General features: G+C 34.4%; 3 protein-coding genes across 7 annotated transcripts; 1 reads left to right on the top strand and 2 right to left on the bottom strand.

Annotated features, from left to right (window-relative positions):
* Nucleotides 1-617: 617 nt before the first annotated feature.
* Nucleotides 618-9,319, top strand: LOC104089111 (geranylgeranyl transferase type-2 subunit alpha 1). 5 transcript variants are annotated; one of them, XR_004505080.2, is made up of 10 exons: nucleotides 618-883; nucleotides 983-1,151; nucleotides 1,830-1,990; nucleotides 2,074-2,178; nucleotides 3,449-4,249; nucleotides 4,343-4,532; nucleotides 5,192-5,375; nucleotides 7,770-8,206; nucleotides 8,565-8,909; nucleotides 8,986-9,319. XR_004505080.2 is itself a non-coding variant. In XM_033654251.2 (9 exons), exons 1-8 carry the CDS (start codon nucleotides 768-770, stop codon nucleotides 8,162-8,164), a joined length of 2,121 nt encoding a protein of 706 aa, XP_033510142.1. In that variant the 5' UTR covers nucleotides 618-767; the 3' UTR covers nucleotides 8,165-8,206; nucleotides 8,565-9,319. The 5 variants fall into 5 exon arrangements, 4 of the variants coding, with proteins under 4 accessions (XP_033510142.1, XP_009592230.1, XP_009592227.1 ...); XM_033654251.2 differs by having other exon boundaries at nucleotides 8,565-9,319; XM_009593935.4 differs by lacking the exons at nucleotides 8,565-8,909; nucleotides 8,986-9,319 and adding an exon at nucleotides 8,436-8,558.
* A 6,581-nt stretch (nucleotides 9,320-15,900) lies between these two features.
* LOC104105534 (receptor-like protein 15) lies at nucleotides 15,901-20,210 on the bottom strand. Its single transcript, XM_070200129.1, has 4 exons — nucleotides 20,043-20,210; nucleotides 19,788-19,940; nucleotides 18,938-19,093; nucleotides 15,901-17,803 (listed from the first exon to the last, which is right to left on the bottom strand). Exon 4 carries the CDS (start codon nucleotides 17,718-17,720, stop codon nucleotides 17,040-17,042), a length of 681 nt encoding a protein of 226 aa, XP_070056230.1. The 5' UTR covers nucleotides 17,721-17,803; nucleotides 18,938-19,093; nucleotides 19,788-19,940; nucleotides 20,043-20,210; the 3' UTR covers nucleotides 15,901-17,039.
* LOC117279073 (receptor-like protein EIX2) lies at nucleotides 15,988-16,969 on the bottom strand. Its single transcript, XM_033658522.1, has 2 exons — nucleotides 16,504-16,969; nucleotides 15,988-16,307 (listed from the first exon to the last, which is right to left on the bottom strand). The coding sequence occupies exons 1-2, from the start codon at nucleotides 16,967-16,969 to the stop codon at nucleotides 15,988-15,990; spliced, it is 786 nt and encodes a 261-aa protein (XP_033514413.1).
* Nucleotides 20,211-21,597: the final 1,387 nt, after the last annotated feature.

The raw sequence follows: 21,597 nt of genomic DNA on the forward strand, positions 1-21,597 counted from the left end.
GTATTCATTTCTGGTTTAGTATGCATGCCTTAGGGGTTTTACTTTCCTGAAGGTTGAGTATGGATTATTTCATCACTAATAATAGTAACTAACAGGATTTGTTGCAAAACTAAGCCCGTTGTCAAATATTTTCTACATAATGGTCTTGAAGTGAAAATAGTCAATTTTTGGAGTTCTATGATATTGCAAGAAATGATAGTTTTTTTTTTTGTACAAGAAATAACAAATTTTGTAAAAACCAGCAATAGTAACAAACAATAATAGCCACGCTTCAATCCCAAAAGGATATTATACTACTACATAGCTTATTGAGGAGTTTAAGTTTGTAATTTCATAAAAAACCCTTGAAAACTGAATATGTCGCTAATAACAAACAACTAACTCTGCACCACTTAAATTTTTTACTCCGGGGTTGTTTGGTTGAAAAATAAGTTATACCGGGATTATTATCCCACCTTTTCATGTGGATAAAAAAAAATTATAATACTAATCTCGAAATTAATTATACCGTAATTTTATCTTAAATTTAATGTTGAAATTAACGCATGGATCCAAATGTACATGAATTACCATAAATTTGTGACAGTTTAAAAGGTAAAATGGCTGTTTAAGTTGTTGCATTATTCCGGTTCTATAAAATGAGGCCGTGAGGGTACTTGGATCGGACCAGATCTAACAGTATTTATACTAAAGGAGAATTCCTTAAACCCAAAGCAAAACTTCCCCCCCGATAACTCATCTGTGTGTTAATTGTGTGTGAAAATAAAATGCACGGAAGACCACGCAAAGCTCCAACAACAGAAGAGCAAGAAGCTTCTGCTATCAAAGCTTCCAAATTACGTTCTCTCCAATCCCAATTTCTCCAATTCCATCACAACAAAATGTAATCTTTTTTTCTTCTTCTGTTTATTGCATATTCTTGATCTACTAAAAAGATTAATTTGACTGCTGGTTGGTAATTTGTTTGCGGGATTTGTTTCAGATATACAAAGGAAGCATTAGATGTAAGTGCAAAGTTATTAGAGTCAAATCCTGAGTACTATACTGCTTGGAATTACAGAAAACTTGCTGTCCAACATAATTGGAATTTACCTGAAGCTGACAATAATGAGGAGTCTATTAAATCAATTCTTGATGAAGAACTCAGATTAGTAAGTTAATTTTTTAAAATAAAAATGCAATCTTTCTGTTATCTTTTTGCATAAAGATGTAATCGTTGTTTCATTTCCCTTGTTTTCTTGAAACGGGTCCAAATGGGTCGGATTGTACAGTGAGGATTCATATAGCCCAAGTTCTCAATTAGCTGGCCGGTGCTCTTTTTTTTTTTTTTTTTTTTTGTGGCCTCCCACCACTTTGCTTGTTTCTGCTAAAATCTGTGCTTAAACTGATAAATCATAGTCTGGTTTTTGGCCTACTTGTTCTTGTTGTGGTTTTATGCTGTTATTATAAAGTGCAAGAAGTAAGTTGACTAACAATGCTAAGTTATTAACTAAACCTTTATTTTTTTTGAAAAAGAAAGTTATAAACTAAGCCTAATGTGACTAATTAATCTGATTGATTAGAAACCCTGCTTATGTGAGCTTAACGTAGAGGGTCCCAAGCCGTATAAGGTGGAAGAGTATGAGCCCAATAGAGTGGAATAGATATAAAGGATTTGGCTCTCAACTAGTTTGGGAATGAATGAATACTGAACTTTCAAGTAAAGTTTAACTTACTTCTATGCTGTTGTGCTTTGGTGGTTCAAATAAGCCCAAAGCTTGTTTTTGTTAAGCTATTATTTTTCGTGTGAATTTGTCTATTATTCAGCTAAAGTTTTGTATGTTGATTAGGTAGAGAATGCATTGAAGAGGAATTTCAAGTCTTACGGAGCATGGCATCACCGTAAATGGGTGCTGAGTAAAGGGCATTCTTCTACAGACAAGGAATTGTTGCTTCTGGGTAAGTTCCAGAAGGCAGACGCCCGCAATTTCCATGCATGGAATTATAGAAGGTGATTAACTGGATTAAGCTGAATGCAAGTTACTGGACTGTTGCGTTTTGCTTAAGCACTCTTCTTTCTGTAAACCCTTTCAGGTTTGTCACTGCACTGAAGAACATACCAGATGAGAAGGAACTAGAATACACAACTGAAAGGATATGCGATAATTTCAGCAACTATTCTGCTTGGCACAACCGCAGGTATGTGGTATCTATTATAATTTCTATTTGGTTCACTCTTGTTAAGATCTATTTCCTGTGTAGTGAAATCTCTAGGTTGAGATTGTGTTAATTATGTTCAACTAGCGCAAAAGCTATAGTCACTGCCAAACCAAGAATACAGTCACACCCCTCCAAAGAAAAGTTATCGTCTCAAATGGAACAATAAGCATGTAGCATTATCCGATCTCCTTATTTAAATAGGTCATTGTCACATATTGATGCCCTTTTTATGTGTTGAGAAAGTGTGAATAGGACTCTTTTCTTTTTGGGATATTTGGAGGACAGATATACAACAAATGCATTATAGCATGGATCTAGTGAGCAAATTGATAGGAAGAATTTATTTGTTTAAGAGCCCATAGCTTCATGACTGTTATTTTTTATGGGCTCTAAGATGCAGTCGTATTTAAGAAGTAGGTAATTAAGTACCACATTTCATTTTTTTAAGTATGGTAACATGTTTCTGTATATATAATGAGGCATCAGACAAAGTTTGTGCTGGAAACCAAAATAGGATGTTACATCAGAGCACCAAAGTAGTGAAAAACCTACATCCTTGTTCTTCTTACAAGGAACCTAGAACATCCAAAATATCCTCAGGATCATCTATGTATTCAGATTTACACCAAAAACAAAAAAGAAGAATACAATCCATCTTGATCTTCTGTAGAGTACTGCTTGCATCTTTAAAACAACTTGAGTTCCTCTCCTTCCATATTGTCCACCAAATGCTTGCTGGGACAATTTTCCATCTATCTTTGTTTCTGTTACAGTTTCCCCCTCTATTCCAACATGTCACAACTTCAGAAGTACTACAAGGCATTACCCATCTAATACCTCTGTGATTGATGAACAAATCCCATAAATGGCTAGTGATTCTGCAATGTAAAACAGATGGTTGATTGTCTCTGCATCATGTCCACACAAGTAGCATCTTGAACAAATTGGTAATCCCCTTTTTCTGAGGTTATCCTGAGTCAAAACAGCTTCTCTAACTACCAGCCAGGTAAAGCATGCCACCTTATATGGTACCTTGACTTTCCAAATGTGTTTCCATGGCGAGACTGTAATTTGAGATCCTTCCTTGTTCAAATCTTTATATGCTGAATTAGCTGTAATTTGATTACCACATGCCAGTTTAGCTCATGAGGAACTCTCATTCTGAGTTAAATTTTATATGATGCTGTTATCTGTGCTGTGTCTCTTATCTCTTTCAAAGGTTCATCTCCCCATAATGACTTGTGTACAGTGTTCTTCTTTCTCATTTGCTGAAGGAAAACGCAAAAGGATATTCTCCCAAGGACAATGTATTTACAGAAGAATACGAATTTGTGCGCAATGCTCTTTTCACAGATCCAGATGATCAAAGTGGTTGGTTTTACCATCTTTGGCTTCTTGATCAGACAGTTAAACTAGAGACATTGTTGGTTTCTTCATGGCCACCTCATGGCTGTAATCTTTCCTTACCCGTGGATGCTTCGTTTGGAGATTGCTCTTTCTCACCCTTTATCAGTCTTCAATCTAATACTAGAACACTTCCGCTCATCCTCTATTTCAGTGAAGCTGTTGAAAATATATGCTCATCTACATTAGAAGTTGAATGTGAAAATATCGTGAGTAATGAGCTCGTTTGGAGATCACTCTCAGGAGAAGAAACTGTGTCTGCCCAGGCGTGGTTGACATATCTTAATTTTCCAGAGGAACATGCACATTCTTTAAAGGCTTACCAAGTAAAGGTTAGCCTTGCTCGTTCTCAAGGCATTTTCTCTTCAACTGGCGTTCATCGTGGAAATTCTTCTCATATTGCATTTACAGTGTCTATACCACCTTATCATTCAGAACATGTTGACTTGAAAAATGAAGAGAAGATCTTTTGGAGTGAGGAAAGTTTCTGTACTCATGAAGCACAGTTTCTTGAGTCAGTTCTGGCTAACTTGTTCCATATAGAAAGAACCAAGGTAGACGAAAAAGTGGTGGACTATCAGTGGAATATTATGACTGTCGATAATGAGATAGCACACTATAGGGAGTTGTTGGCAACAATGAACTGGTAGGCAAATCTGTTTATAAGCTGAGTATATCAATCTGCGGCAGCGTTATTTTCCATCTTATCCTTCTCTTATTAGTTCTTTGTCTGTTTCAGTAAAATTGGGAAGCTGACACTTGCAAGACTGCTGATGGCGCATAACACTTTAATGTCATATACTTGCACTAGTCATAGAAATGTTAGCCACCATGCAGAAATTCTTCAGCTATATGATGATTTAAAGAAAATGGACCCAGCACATTTCCACTACTACCAGGATGAGTACAATCTAGTACTTCTGAAACAGGTATCTGTTCTGTTGTATTTTCCTCGCACCTAGTTTTCTAATGGATAGATCATTATAAGTTTAATTCTTTCTGTTATATGAACATATCCTTTGCAAGCCCAACTCGTTTAATATGGTTTTTATCTTTTGATAATTTGGAAAAACTAATGCCAAAAAGAAATTGGAGACCTTGTGGTTTATTTCTCCCACAAATGCCCGCAACAACTTGTATTTTCGAAACTTGAACCCTTGTATAGGTATTAAAAATTTCTAAAAAGAAAACCAATGTAAGTAGTCTTTAGTTGGTATTTGATTTATTTCGTGTTCAGATCGACATTTTGTTGATCCATTTCTTGGGCAAAGTCTCTGCTCTGTCTATTTGAACCAATTCGAAGGTAATTGATAGTGTGGACGAAAGTGCCATTCCTCTTTATGGGTCCTCAGAGAACTCGAAAAGACAGTTAGACATCTTTGTTCCACTTATTTCTTAGTGTTCTGTTTTATCTCTCTTTATTGGTTCTTATTCATCTGGTAATGTGGAAATAATGATTTATCTCTCTCTCTCTCTCTCTCTCTCTCTCTCTCTCTTGCTCTCTCTCTTCCCCTGTAGCTTTAACGTTTTGTGATATGCTATTGAATCTTACCTAGAATTGCACAAGCTTAATCATCTAATGTTGCAGATAATCTCCAATCAAGAATTGTTGCTAAAGCACTGCTGTAAATATAGGGATCCTTCTTCTCCAAAAATCAATAATTTCTGTCTGCGGCTTAATGATCTCTCACTTTCACGTATTGGGTCTATGGAGCAACTTTTGTGGGTTCAAGTCTTAGATCTCAGCAACAACCAAATTCAGTCACTTGAAGGTAATTTCCCTAGCTCTTTCTATTATCTTTTTCTTGCTAACTCAAGTTCTCTGAAACAAAGTGGCTTCATAGAGCTTAGATAGCATTTGCTTTGTCAACTTATTGAAATGTACACTAAAAAGATGTCTTTTCCTCTCTCTCTCTCTCTCTGATTAAGAAATTCTTTTGTTGAAACAAAATGTTGCACAACCATGATCCAGGAGAAAAAGAAAAAAAGGGAAAAGAAATCTTGTTTATGCCCCAGGGAAAGGGAGATTGTGTTGTATACGGTCTAGTTAGTTTGATAATTTTCTGATGCAACTTCTGAAATTGTAATAATTAAACTTGTATACCTTACAACACATCCACGCCATCCGCCACTGTAACCGTTACCCAGTTTTCTTTTTGTGAGTGGTGAAGGAGGTCCGGCCAGCAAAAGAACTCTAAAAGATGCCGGAATATTTTATTTTCTCCTTTATATGCAACGGCGCCCATGGATTGTGAAAACGCAACGGATATCTATGAGGACAAGATGGTGGGTCTTTTTCAAGTCTAAGTTTGGCGTAAAGGAACAAGGAAAGAAGAAAAGAAGAACTATGTTTACCTCTTAGCAAAAACAGCGCTTCTCTTCTAATTTTTTCATGGATGATAAGAGATCTATCTGTGATTTTTATTATTTATGCTTTTTCATAGGAAAATACAATTTATTAACATGGAAGAATTGTATCCATGAATCTTAAAGCTAACAAACTAATCAAGTACATAAAATTCTCCATTGTTTCAGAAGATTATCATGAAAAAGGCCTTTATCTAAACCACATATAGGACAAGAGATTTACCTCTTATCCGTGTCTTTTGTTCATCCTTCTTATTAGCTGTTCAGTTATATGTGGCGATCTAAGAAATTTTTGTTGCATTTTAAACCATCTTAATGTATCGAATCTTCCATGATAGTGAGAGGGATATTAGATGTATCGAATCTTTCCTATGTCACATGTTTGGTGTAAAGAGAGAATATCAGGAACTGTAGATTATTGGGATAACTTGATAGATAAGAGTGATTAACCCACTCTCATGTTGGTGTGATATCGACGATATGATCTTGACTTAAAAAAAACATCTCGATTTCTTATGAACTTCGTAACTGGGTGAAATGAAAAGAAACTTAAATAGATAGAAGATAACTTATTGAAAAGCATCCATCTTACTGATGGTTTGATTAATAAATTGACAAGCCAAAGTTAGTCATATTTAGATCTTTAGTGTCTGTCACTATTTCCTCTGGAAGAAATGTGTGAAATTATGTCATTCAAATGCATGGAAGTCAATAAATGTAGTTATCCAATAAAGTTGATCATGTGATAAAAAGTTGCAATGTCTCCGGCATTTCTCGTCTAAGTTGCTCGGACACGGGTGCGGATCTAGAGGTCGGATCTCTCAAGATGTAAATTTTAAGATTCGGGGATAGAGATCCTAGTACGGATACAGGTAGGGATCCGGCTAAAATAATTTTAAAAAATAAAAATCTCTCTAATTTATAAGAAATTTTGTGGAATACGTATAGCTTGTAAAGTGTGGATTTCCTTTTTATTCTCAAGTTGTAGATAAGTAAAAGATTGATTTCCTAGATAAGATATGCTATTTTCTTCAAATTTACCCTAGTTTTAGTTCTGATTTCAGTAATCAAATTGTATCTCGTCTCGAACTTTTCTGTCCGTCGTGGTCAAAGCTAAGTTGCTTGGACACGGGTGCAGATCTAGAGGTCGGATCTTTCAAGATGTAAATTTAAGATTCGGGGATACAGATTCTAGTACGAATACGGGTGTAGGGATCCGGCTAAAAATAATTTAAAAAAATAAAAATCTCTCTATGAGAAATTTTGTGGAATACATATAGCTTGTAAAGTGTGCATTTTCTTTTTATTCTCAAGTTGTAGATAAGTAAAAGATTGATTTTCTAGATAAGATATGCTATTTTCTTCAAATTTACCCTAGTTTTAGTTCTGATTTCGGTAATCAAATTGTATTTCGTCTCGAACTTTTCTGTCCGTCGTGGTCAAAGTACCCAAAATTGTTTGACCAGATCCGGTACGGATCCCATACCCACACCCATACTAGTGTCGTGTCGACACGGGTACGGCACCTAAACTGCCATGTCGGAGCAACTTAGTTTCTTGTGTAAGTGCTCGATTATGTTTCTGAATCATGTGGAATTGCTAGAATGACACTGCATAAGCTGACTGCAAAGGATTGCTTCTATTCTATAATATTAAATTCTTTGCCTTAGGATCATGCTTTTCTTCAATAATGTGGCCTTAGATTTTTTTATTTATTTTTGAGCATCGTCTAATAGGGCGTTTTTTGATGCTTAAACCAAGAAGCTTGCTTCATTCTATTATTCTCTAAATTGATGCAGGCTTGGAGGTGATGCAACTTCTCTCCTGTTTGAATGCTAGTCACAATAAACTCTGCAGTTTTACTGCTTTGGAGCCTTTGAGACTGCTAAGATCACTGAAAGTCTTGGATATCTCTTACAACGAGATTGGTGCGCACTCTATTGACACGAGGAGGTATTTGTGCTCTTCTCCCCTGAACCATAAAAGTGGAGGTGACTGGAAAACTGAGGAATCTGAGATGCCTTGGGCTGAGGTGACTGACCATTGGGAAGCTTATACTATTTTTAAAGACTTGAACTTGATACAATTAGATGTTAACGGAAATGCAGTTTCCGACGAAAAGATAAAATTACTTTTGATTAAGTTATTACCGTCACTACGGTGGCTTGATGGTGAAAAGGTTGCAGAAAGTTAAATCTCAGTCGCTGTTACAAGTTTATCTACAGAATGGATAAGGGTAATCTTTTGTTGCTACTCTTATGAATTAAAGATACTTGATGCATAGAAAGTTTTTGTACCATGTATTTGTTGCAAGACTTGCTTATACTATTCTGGGTTTTTTCAGATGATTTATAATTTATTACTTTGGCACTTGAGTAGAGGTTTTATTTTCTGAATATTAAAGTGAGTTTTCTACCAGATTAATCCAATATGAACAAATTTCTACCATTATGTCTTTCAAACAGATATAAATAAGCATACAGGGACAAAGTTATACACACTTAGTCACTGATCTATGCTTCATAAATTTGATGCTCTTGCAACCAAATTCAATGTGGTTGCATAAATCTAAGCTCTAGAAAATTGTATGCCAGAGACAGATGAGATGAGGCTCTCAGATGCCTAGTAATCTGAACTCGTGCAAGTACGTTACAGCAACAGCGGAAATACTATAACTGGCCTCTTTTAGTTGATTTTGGCATATGGAGTTTGGAAACTCTCTAAATAGAAGTCAAGGAACAGGACTCTGTGAGATTTTCATCTCTAATACTATTAGAAGGTATAAAAGACAGATTCAAGAATACAATGAAGAGACTGATCGAGTTAACGCAACCCAGAAAAGCAGTGACATAATAGTGGAAGGTGCAGTTTGAATTGGCGCAAGGTGTCTGAATTGCAACATCTTGGCAATGCAGAAATTCAGATATTTGATCGTTAAGGTAACGATGCTTCCGGACAGCCATGGAAGTAGCTCATTTTCAGCTTCATCTCTTAGTATTTGCCTTGTCTTTTCAGGAAGCCAATTCAAGTATAATACAGCAGTAGTATTTAGTAGCACTGCTAGAATTATGCAGTACCAAGTTGCCCTGTTCATGTTGATCAGTAACTGGAATTCTTGTAGTTTTGATTCCATTCTTGGACCTGTTTTCAGTTTCTCCTTTTTTGTCTGTGATTTGAAGGATTTGAATCAGCTTATATCAGAAAATGGTGGACAGTAGACTATTTATAGGGTATTGAGACAAGTGTTGAGCAAGTTAAACTCTTGGTCAACACTCCCATGATCAATATTGTAAAGATTCTCCATTTTTTTAATCCTTTCCATCTTAATCTACGTTAAATATATTCTTCATCTTGTTGATGGGGTTGAAAGTGGGTCAGGAACTCAGGATTAAGGTTAACTGGCTTAATTGCTAATTAAGCAATTAATTAATCTACTCCCTCGGGTAGGGGTAAAGTCTGCGTACACAATACCCTTCCAGATTCCACTAGTGGTATTTCACCGGTCGTTGTCGTTGGATTAATTGCTAGTGAAGCTCTTATTCAAAATCTAATTTTTTTTTTTGTAGTATATGATTATTTGGTCGTTTTCCATTAGAAGGGGCTTGCTGAAGTTATTTTTCTTTTAAATACGTATCTTAGCTTTTAACTTTATATACTAGTTCTAAAAAAAGCCATGTAATTGAAACAACTAGCGACCTAAAACTACTACAACATGTGATCCCACAAGCGTGATCTGCGGAGGATGGGATATATATAGACTTAAACACTCTACCTTATATTAGGTAGAGAGGTTATTCCCAATAGACCCTCGACTCAAGAAAAACATTTTCAAAACAAATTTGAAAAATACAAAAAAAAATGACAACAAAAATTAATAAAGATAACCAACATAAAAGAAACAATTTTAGTATAAAATTGAAGAATAAGATAATAGCAGAATAATAATAATGACAATATTGATAAGGAGACAAGTGAGGCTTGCTCAGTTGGTAAAAGCACCTCCACTTACGACCGTTAGGTCCTGGGATTCGAGTCACGCTGGAGGAAAAGTGTGGAAACACTATAGATCTTCTTAATTTGGAAGGGGTTTAAAAAAAAAAAGACAATATTGATAAGGAGAAGAGAGAGCAGATAGTAAAATTAAAATAAGGACTGGCTATTAAGTTTCTACCCTAATCCTCGACTTTCATGATTAATGTCTAAGGTCACATCCTGAATGAATTGGAGATCAATATTATATTATAAACCGCCTATTAAACCAGCAAATTACCCATAAACGGTCAAAAATAAAGAAGAACCCCCAATTTAATTCAAGTTGCAACTCATTTACGTGGCGGACTCGATCTATTGAGCAGTGCCTTGGAGAGCACGGGGTCAACGCTATTGGAGTTAAAGTTATCTCAAACTTGGGGAAGACTTTTTCAACCTCTGACCTGTAAATACTCTTCAGAAATGATTTCTGCCCTAATTAATTAAAATTAAGCCAGCACCTTTTTTTAATGGGACAACAACACCAACAACAACAATAATTCCCGGTGAATCACTAATGGGGTATGGGGAGGGTAGTGTGTACGCAGATCTTACCCCTACCCCAAAAAGTAGAGAGGCTATTTTCGATAGACTCTCGGCTCAAAAAGACGAAAAGAGACAATATATCAGTATCATCCATAAAAACCTTAGAAAGAAATAACAGCATCACAAGAACATAGGTGAAAAGTAAAACAATAACCAGTAGATAAAGCCTTGCACTAAGAGGAACGAAAGAGTAATGTGAACTCAACATTAACCACTTACATTGTAAGACAAAACCCTAACGAAAGAGCAATGTGAAATATGCACAACTACCTCCTAACTTACGACTCTAATGAGAATCTTACATAAATATTCCAAATAAGTTCCAACTTACCAACCTCTAGCCATTAATCATAGACTTATCAAAACTAGTCAAGCACATATAAAAATTAAAAACCCAAATAAATAAGGTTCTTTCTCTCCAAGAATCACACAAAGATCTTCGTTCATATTTTTACGAGTGATTAACAATATTAAATGCAAGACGGAAAGAAAATTTCATGGATGAGGTAGCAAACAAGGTGATTAAATATATATATATATATATATATATATATATATATATATATATATATATAAATCTAAGCAAAAAATGATCTTTTTCAATGGGTATAGTTGAAATTCACTGAAAACATATAGATGAGTCAATATAAAATTTTTGAGGAAGATTAGAGGTGATTTGGACTGATTTGTGATATCAAAATTCGTAGTTAAAATCGAGTTCAAAAACTTCTTCTGCGATAAATGTATCAAACATGTATTACGCATGTATATATCACACACACAAGTATACATGGATATACATGTGATACACATTTGATACAAATATGATATATATGTGATACACAAATGATACACAATATGATACACATCATTTTTTTCATGTTTCATCTTCTACTTTGAATTTCAATTCAAACCACCTCAAAACTCCGCCAAATAATTTCAAAACTGAGATTCAAACTCCTTAAGATGTACCTAATCTATTCTGTTAGCACTCACTCAAAAGAAAGCAAAGACTTGACTTTTTTTTGCTACAAATAGCTAATTGGCTAATATTGATAATATTTGGCTAATATTAGTAATATTTAATGAATTGGCTAATTATTGTAATAAGCTACTTATAAATGGACATAGCTGACAACTTCCATTTTTTAATTAAAAAAAAGCGCATCTTTTTATTTTTATTATACTTTTAGTGAGGTAACTAATCATACTCTATAATATATATGGGTGTCAACGGTTCGGTTCGGCCGGTTATTTTATAAAATTTATAATGCTAATTTTTCGGTTATTCTATTATGTATAACTAAAATTATACTTTTTGAAACCGTCCAAATCATGTTGGTTACTCTTCGGTATCGATATCGGTATGGTTCGGTTAATTTGTTAATATCATATAAATGTCACTAGTAGAAGTAGAATGCAATAATATACGTACTTTTATAGGACTTCATAAAACTCTCTAAACATTTTTACTGTTTAAAGGTTGATGAATTAAGAAAACATGAAATGGCTAAAGTATATATCCATCAACTATTCTATAGTAGTGTAGAAGAAACTAAGCAAAGACAAAAAAAATATAAATCACACAAGCGGAAAGATATTAGCCAAGCTAGGACAAGAATAAAGTCTATAAAAGATTAAATATTCAAAAAAAAAATATAAATCATACGAAAAGAAACATATTCAATACATTGTAGTTTGTTGCTCATAACCGCTAGAATACCTTGTGACTTGCTAGTGAATATGCTGGAAATAATTTAATTTCAATAGGAGTAACATAATAGGTTTGTGAATTAGAGATTTTGAGTTTAATTACTTGTTGGCTTGTAACCGTTTTCATAATTCTAAGGCCCACGGAAAAATTAATGTATTATTATTTTTTAAACTTAATATATAAATATATTTTTCACATGTAAATTTATTCGGTGTGGTTCGGCATTTTTTTGATTTATTCTAATAAAATAAAAAAACCCACCCTAATTATCGGTATGGTTATAGGTATATATAAAAATCTATGATTTTATTAAAAGAAACCTGAAAGTCGATTCGTCGGTTTAGTCGATTTTTAAATATTTACTGAGACCCTAATAATGTCATGTTGTCCACCTCAATGTAAACGTCCTTGTGATAAGAAATCGGACTACAATTATTGTGATTATAACTTATATGTGGCAACATTACTCCCAAACACTAAGAAAAAATCAAATTACGGAGCTCTTATATTATCTTAATTTGGTTCAGAAATAATCTTAATCATTACGGTAGTGATAATTGATCTGTCTCGATTATGATAAAGTGCGTTTAACATGACATTTTCATGATTTAATAAGATCGAAACAAATTTAAGTATGCTTTTGAACTATGAATTTAAAAAGGGAAAAGGTCCAAATATATCCTTCTGCTTTCGAAAATGATCTAAGAATACCTCTCGTTATACTATTGGGTTATCTATACCCCTGCAGTCATACTTTGGGTTCAAATATACCCTTTATTTAAACAGAGGGACACGTGTCATCATTTTATTGGCCAATTTTAAATATCTTCTAATTAATTAAAAATACCCATTATCCATACCCGAAAAATAATTTTATAAAGCAATTTTTTTTTTTGTAAAAACTGGAAAAAACTAATTTTTTTTACTAAAAACTAAAAAAAACGAAAATATTTATTTTTTCATTTTTTACAAAAAAATCTGCTTCAAAACAAATTGAAAAATATTTTTTAAAACAATGTTTTTGTAAAAACTGGATAACAAAACTGAAAAATAATTTTCTAAAGCAATTAAAAACTGAAAAAAATTAATTTTTTTAAACTAAAAACAAAAAAAAAATATATTTGTTGTTTCAGTTTTTACAAAAATATTGCTTTATTAAAATTGATTTTCAGTTTTTGTTTTTTAGTTTTTACAAAACAAATTGCTTTAGAGATTATTTTTCAGTTTTTTTCAAAGCAATATTTTTTTAAAAACTGGAAAAAAATATTTTCGATTTTTTCAGTTTTTAGTAAAAAAAAATCAGTTTTTTTTCCGTTTTTAATTACTTTAGAAAATTATTTTTCTGTTTTTACAAAAACATTGTTTTAGAAAGTTTTTTTTCAGTTTTTTTTTAAGCAGATTTTTTTGTAAAAAATGAAAAACAAAATATTTTCGTTTTTTTCAATTTTTAGTAAAAACAAATCAGTTTTTTCCAGTTTTTATAAAAAAAAATAATTGCTTTATAAAATTGTTTTTCGGGTATGAATAATGGGTATTTTTAATTAATTAGGAGATATTTAGAATTGGCCAATAAGACAATGGCAAGTGTCCCTCCGTTTAAATGAGGGGTATATTTGAACCCAAAGTATGACTACAGGGGTATAGATAGCCCAATAGTATAACGAGAGGTATTTTTAGACCATTTTCGAAAATACAAGGGTATATTTGAACCTTCTCCGATTTAAAAATAGACGAGAAACTTTCAATTTTTTAAATAATGTCAATTATCTAAATTAACCGACTAGCAATGTTGATATCTCTTCCTTTAGCTACCAAGATGTTTCGGTCTTAATAAAGAGAACATTTTATACCAATCTTAACCAAAGTTCGTAAATTGAAGGATCTTCTCGAGCTTGGGAACTCTTTCTTAAGTTTCAAGCATTCCAACTTTGCCAAACGCGTCCAAATTACCCTTAAAATATTCTGGATCAACCAAACTTTGCATACTAGTCTCAATAAACTAAATGAACCTATCCAAAGTTTCTAAACCGCAATAGGAAATCTGATAACATCGAAGTCAACTTCCCGTCAAACTTATGAACTCTTCACCATGTTATGAATTTTAAAAAAATATGCAAGCAGCAATAAGGTTAAAAATAGGATTGAAAAACTGTCTCTAAAATTTTATTAATCATAGGGTTTTAAATAGCCAAATAAATAAAGTAGTAGACTCCTCCTACAACTAAATTATTAAACTCATACTATAATTAAAATTCTGAATCTTCTAGCAGACTCCTCCTAAAACTAAACAACTAATTATTCTAGAAAACAGTAGCAGTAACATATGCAAAATCCAACACTCCTCCTTGCTTCTGTTGCTGCAGTAACATATGCAAAATCCAACACTCCTCCTTGCTTCTGTTGCTGCAGTCTAAAGAAGGTCATCCTCAATTCCTTCTTCTGCTATTAGTGCTTGTGCATGAGTATCTTTGAACTTGCACACTTTTGTAACATGACCTTTTTGTTTGCAATTTCCACATAATGCATCAGGTCTCCACCAACAAAATTTTTCTAAGTGTGTTTTGTTTTTGCAATATTTACAATAAGGATAATCGACTTTTTCTTTTTGGTGTTTCACATAAAAAATACCCTCAGTAACTTTGTCTTGTCTGAAGGCCCTTCTTTGCTCTTGTGCTTGGAAGAACACTTATTAATTCTGCAACAGAGATGATAGAGAGATCTTTAGATTCTTCCAGGGAGAAAATTTTGGATTCAAATCTCCCGGGAATTGTCACAAGAATTTTTTCAACTATCCTGTCATCTTTGAAATCCTCGCCAAGTAACCTGATTTTATTGACAATTAAAAAAATTCGGTCAGAATACTTAGTGATGGTCTCATCATCTTGCATTCTAAGAGAATCAAAATCTCTTTTCAAATTTAAAATCTAATTTTGTCTGCCTCGTTCACTTCCTTGATACTCCTGTTTGAGTGTTTCTCAAGCTTCTTTTGCTGTCTCATATGCAATGATTATAGAGAAGATTGAATCTGCAACTGAATTTTGAATTATAGTTTTGAATTTGTATTTTTTGATTTTCTCATCTGAATGAGCTTTGATTTGGGCAAGGATAGGATTTGCAGGAAGTATTGTATAAGTTTGTCTTCCATTATAACTTCCCATAGATCATAAACTTAAAGATAAGATTTCATCTTCACTGACCAAATCTGATAGTTTTCACCAGTTAAAGTTTGTTGGGTATTCAAAGAGAGACCGCTGCTTGCCATTGTTAAAAATTTGGTTAAAATCGGTATGGGTAAAAATGTGTATGGTTTAAAAGTGGTTGAAATTGATTGTTTTTCAGCAAATTCGGAGATCCGTCAAGATCAATGGAGGCTCTGATACCAATGTTATGGATTTTAGAAAAATATGCAAGCAGCAAGAAGGTTAAAAATAGGATTGAAAAACTGTCTCTAAAATTTTATTAATCATAGGGCTTTAAATAGCCAAATAAATAAAGTAGTAGACTCCTCTTACAACTAAATTACTAAACTCTTACTATAATTAAAATTCTGAATCTCCTAGCAGACTCCTCCTAAAACTAAACAACTAATTATTCTAAAAAACAGTAACAGATGCAAAATCCAACACACCAAACACTGCAACTATCCCACAATGTGTTAATCAAAGCAAGTTGAAAGTTCATATGCCACAATAAAAGATGTCAAGAAACACAAAGTTTTCACGAAGATTTTAGAAAAGATGAAGCTTCTCCTTGCACAGTTCAATACAAGTATCAACCTTAGCATAATATGATCTGCGCCAGTTCCTACTAAGAAGAAGAGGAGCAATGACACTCCAAAATCCCACAACATAAGCAACAGCAATGCATGAGAAGAAAAAGAAGTCACTTTCACCAATTCTTTCCTTCTCCTCTTCTTCTTCTTCTTCATGCTGCTGAGGCGGCCTTGGGACCACACAATCTTTTTCCAATGGAAGTCCACAGAGTTCCTTGTTACCTCTATAACTAGATGCTGCAAAAGTGACAAATTTGTTTTCGAACGGGATTCTTCCTGTTAGAAGATTGAAAGCCAAATTTAGAGTTGACAGGGAATCAAGTTGAGCCAACCGACGAGGGATTTTCCCCCCTAGCTGGTTGTAAGAAAGATCTAAACTCTCCAGTTGAAGGGCTATGGCCAGATAGGATGTTGTGAGAGAGGTTTAATGAATGAAGGGCTGCAAGTTCTCCCAGTTGTGATGGAATTTCACCAGTTAAACGGTTCATAGATAAATCAAGTGTAGTCATTTGAGAAAGAGGAATGCCTTCATAAGAGAGTGCATTGCCCTTGGTTGTTAGAGGAACTTTGACCCTGTAGTTAGTATATGAGGGTGATAACCACATAAAGGAATGGAGTATAACTCCAGATTCCTTTATCCACGTGGTTATGTTACCAAGACAAGAAGGTAAAACCCCCGAGAGTAAATTTGCAGACATGTCCAAAATTTGAAGCTTTTGCACCTTGCACAAAGACACTGGAATTATCCCATGAAATCGGTTTCTTGCCAAGAGAAGTATGGCCAGATGTGGAAATCGAGGAAAATAATCTGGAATATTTCCTGACAAATAATTCCCACTAATGTCCATGACCTTCAGAACAGGAAGGTTAAACATAGCATCAGGGAAGACTCCAATAAATCCATCATTTTGGAGATGCAAGTATGCAAGATTTGACATATTTGAAAATTGGGGCATAACCTCCCCATGAAAGTTGTTGTTTGAAAGAACGAAATGTGCCAATGAAGTGTTATTCTGCCTTAAAGTTGGAGAAAGTTTTCCCCACAGGAAGTTTGTCAGAAAGGTCCAGGACCTCTAACTTTGACAGATGGTCAAAAAATGAAGGAAGGATGCCTTCGAGGGCGTTATTTGACAGGTTAAGATAGCGTAAGTCTGGAAATAACTCTAGCACGTTAGTGGGAAGTGTACGGCCCAAGCAATTATCTGATACATCAAGCATCAGAAGACTTGATGCTTGAAACTGAAAAGATGCAGGAATTCCACCATACAAATGGTTGCCTCTCAAAGACAACATAAGAAGTGTATTGTTATACAACAACCAGGACGGAACGTTTCCTTGAAGGGCATTATAGGACAAAGACAGGGACTTCAACTTGTGTTGTTTGGAAATGAAAGTTGGAATTACGTGGCCATATTTCTGGTTTAGTCTAGTATTTCGTAGGTTAAGGGATACAAGTTGAAAAGATGGGACCCAAGATGGAGTTTCAGTGTCAACTATGAACTCGTTATTTGAAAGATCAATGGATTCAAGGTTGGAGAGGTTAGCAAAATTTGAAAACAGGAGAAGTCCATCAAACCGATTGTCTGAAAGAAGGAGGGTCTTGAGTGAAGTCAGGTTGCTGAATATGGAAGAAGAAACACTCCCCTCAAAATGATTAAAAGAAAGATCTAAAGAAACCAAGGAACTCATTCCACCAAAGCATGGATCAAATCCACCTTGGATAAGGTTATCCTGGAGATTTAACACCTGCAGGTTCTTAAGTTTACAGATTCCTGAAAAGCGTAACAAGTAGTTAATATCCAGCAGAAATTTAACATTGTTATGCAGAAAATATATACAGCTTTTGGCTCAAATTCTGGCATGACAGAAGTAAATTTCAGCAAGTTGTCCGAATAAATTCGAAGGAAGACACCAACTATTAGCTTTGTCCAATGTTCTTCATCTGCTTTAGAGCAAAAGACAGATTAATTACATTGCTGATCATCACATTCGTTTTTGCTTTTTTTCCTTTTTTGAGAAAAAGGGGGAGGGGAGCTGCGTACCGAAAAAAGAAAAAAAAGAGCAGGTCAGTTTTCAACTCAACAATTAGGTTTTTACCTTCAACCTTTTGAATCAGGAAATTGAACTAAAATTTGTAGATATTCTCCACCAAAAAAGGATTGTCAGTCACACTAAAGATGCAAAATGCTGATTCTACCTTTTGGGCAGACTGTGAGTTTGAGACCATAACTTCACTAGACAAAAAGGCACATCAGAAATTAAAACGCTCTTTGCAGGAAAGACGGTAAAAATAAAATAAGATATCAACAAGCAAAAGTGTTGACACTAGAGACTAATATGTCCCAATTAAGTTGATTAAATTTAGGGCATGCTAGAAAATGAAAATAACTGCAATTCTGATGATTCAAACAGAATATTGGAAGAGTCATCGACGAGAAATAGTTTTTTTCACAAGGGAAAATATGAATAGCATATTTAGAAAAACAATAACACTAGGCTTTCTTTATCAAAAAAAATATATATTACTAGGCTTTTCAAATCCAAAAGTTGCCCTAGCAATGGATGAATAACAAAAAAAAGGCAGCCCGGTGCACTAAGCTCCCGCTATGCGCAGGGTCCGGGGCAGGGCCGGACCACAAAGGTCTATTGTACGCAGCCTTACCCTGCATTTCTGTAACAACAAATGGAAAGCATAGTAGAAACTTTTGTCAAAGATTTTTTCATCCTAGAACCAGGCGTAGAACATTTCTATTGAGGACTTCATCAGAAGATCATAAACCTGAGAGAGAACCATGTCTCATAGATAGAAAAGACATGCTAGTGCTGATGCCTGCTCAGTGAATTCCATTTCATCATTGAACTGAAAGTAAAGGAATTGAAAGAAATTTTAAAAATTTCAGCATTACCCGAAAAGAAACCAGGTGAACCCCTGATATTATTATGTGAAATATCTAAACTTTCGAGCAGCGAGTGCTTTTCAAATAGGCAGAATGGTACGCTTCCATCATCCAGAAAATTATAACTCAAATCCAACCTTTTGAGATTCCGCAGTCTACATAAAGCTGCAAGAAATACATGAAGCAACATGAGGGTTGTTTTTTGTCAAGTTCACTAGTCAGAGTAAAAACCGAGTTTCGTATTTACAGGAAAATTCTGAAAACTCGACACAGTGGATAAATTATTTGTGCCTTACTATCCTTATGCTGGCATGAAGATTGTTAGGGAAAACTGGAAAACCTACAGGCTAGAGCTTCACTCGTACCATGTTTATTATGTATTTTTATCGAAATAAAACTCTCAGGCTTATGGAAGGTTCCATAACTCACTCCTGTCCAGTTTAAGAAATTTGAGTAGGTCAAGGTTGGAGTTAGCCAACCAAGAAAATAGTTCATCTTTGCAGTCTTCATCTGATGACATAAGGTCCCTTCCTGGTGACATGTATTTCATTTATACAAGCTATATTTAGTTAATGAGAATCATGCCATTGACTTCAACATTGTAGTCAGTTCATATGTGTTTCATACACACTCACTAAGAAATGCTTTAACAAAAGAGTATTGAGCGAGAAGATGGCAGTTGAGGAGAGTAGATGAGAGGGTCTACCACCAATTAACAGTTTGTTCAGCTGGAGGCAACCATTTATATATGGAAATACTAATAGTAAAAGATGTTCTCACAATAGGAAAATGAAAATGATAATGACAATTTGAAGAAGATCAGCGCATGTAACAACAGAAAATATCCAACTTAAGTTACCTGATAGAATGTGATTGGAATTCTTGAGGTTATTCCTGGACAAGTCAAGGCTTTCAAGGTATGGAAGATCATTGAATAGGCAATGTGGTATACTATCATCTATAAGATTATTGCTGCTTAGATCTAATCTCCGGATATTCTTTAGTCCACACACTGATACATGATATCATTAAAATGTGTTACAACGAAACCAAGGTAAAAACTTTGATGCACCATCTACGATTGATTAAGAATCTACAACTGAGAAAAACAAACCTCTGAGAAGTGGTAAAGAGGAACTAGGATAAACCCCTGAAAGGTATAGCTGTTCTAGTGATGCGAGGCTACATACTTGAAAATGAGGCAGAGCATCACCATTTAAAGGGTTGAAACTTAGATCCAATTCCTTCAGGTTGTGCAATTTGCATAATGCTGCAAGTTTAAGTTGTTAAAAAGTGATACTCCAACATGCGAAGAAGTGAAGAAAGGAGATAAGGGCCATGGGTGCAGAATCTTTTTATAAAAAAAACAAATCTTAGATATCTAAGGATTCAAGGGGAAGTGCTCATTGTGTTAAACAAATATTAACAGCAGTAAGCGTTTGTACTAATTATACTACTACATATTGAGGGAGATAAGTTGTAGCATCATGTAGGTTTGATCAAATGAAACATGAATACAGGTAATGAAAGAACTTCTTGATGAAAAGAATAGATTCTGGCATGATCCAGTTGCCAATAGCATTGCCAGATACATACAGAGACTGAAGATGCGTGAAACGAGTCAACAAGGTTGCATTAGGATGCCATATTCCAAGTCCAAGTTGTCTTTTGTTGGTAAGAAAAATATCAAGAACACATGAATCATTGTTCGGATCACTGCCACAAAAAATACCAGCCCATGCACAATAGTCTTCTCCAATCCATTCATTAATTAAAGCAGAGCCATTGGGATAGTTAAGGGAGTCCCTCAGCTCTAAAAGTGCCCTTTTTTCCTCTTCCACTAATTTACCATTGCAACCCATGAAATTCAAGCACAACAGCATCCAGCATGTCCCTAGAAGCTGAAGCATAGGACACAACCCCCCAGCCATAGTACTGTCAATAATTTTCTATTCAGCAATGATTTACCGGCTAATGCCCTCTGTTAAATGAAGGCATTACAGCCATGAGTCAACACCAAATTAAAGATTTTGAATTCACCTTAGGTACTTCATCAGTAATTGAGCATTAGCTGTTTTCCAAGATATAACTGTGACCTTTATATTTGGACTTTAAGATATACCAAGTTTTTCAAAGATATAACAGTGACCTTTATATTTGGACTTTAAGATATACCAAGTTTTTCAAAGATATAACAGTGACCTTTTTAGACTTTTAGATTTGCCAAGTCAAGCAGGTCAATCCTTACTTTGTCCAACAAATGCTGCCGCCTTTGTGGAACCTTGGTGCTGACTTCTAAAATCAACTATTCATATCATCTTTTGTTTTAAGGTTCAGTAAAGGGCGGTGTCAACATGTGCGCACCTTCACTATTCCACCAAATATATCTATCCTCCCATCAATATAGGTACCTCTTAAGCACATGAAGAAAAAAAATCAATTACCATTCTCATCACAATCATAAATCTAAATAATGTTTATGATCATCTTACATAGGCTGCCAAAACTATTTGCCTAATAAAAATTAATTAGCTAGGCAGGCTGCAGCAACGTAAAGAACTAAGTTAATCACCTTTAATTTGTGCCTACAGGCTCAATGGTCAAAATATATTATATTCATCATATTAATTGTTCACTTGTTGGTTTGCTCTGCGTATCTCTGACACATA

Source organism: Nicotiana tomentosiformis, chromosome 4 (genome assembly GCF_000390325.3).
Source record: "Nicotiana tomentosiformis chromosome 4, ASM39032v3, whole genome shotgun sequence".
NCBI classification, from domain to species: domain Eukaryota; kingdom Viridiplantae; phylum Streptophyta; class Magnoliopsida; order Solanales; family Solanaceae; genus Nicotiana; species Nicotiana tomentosiformis.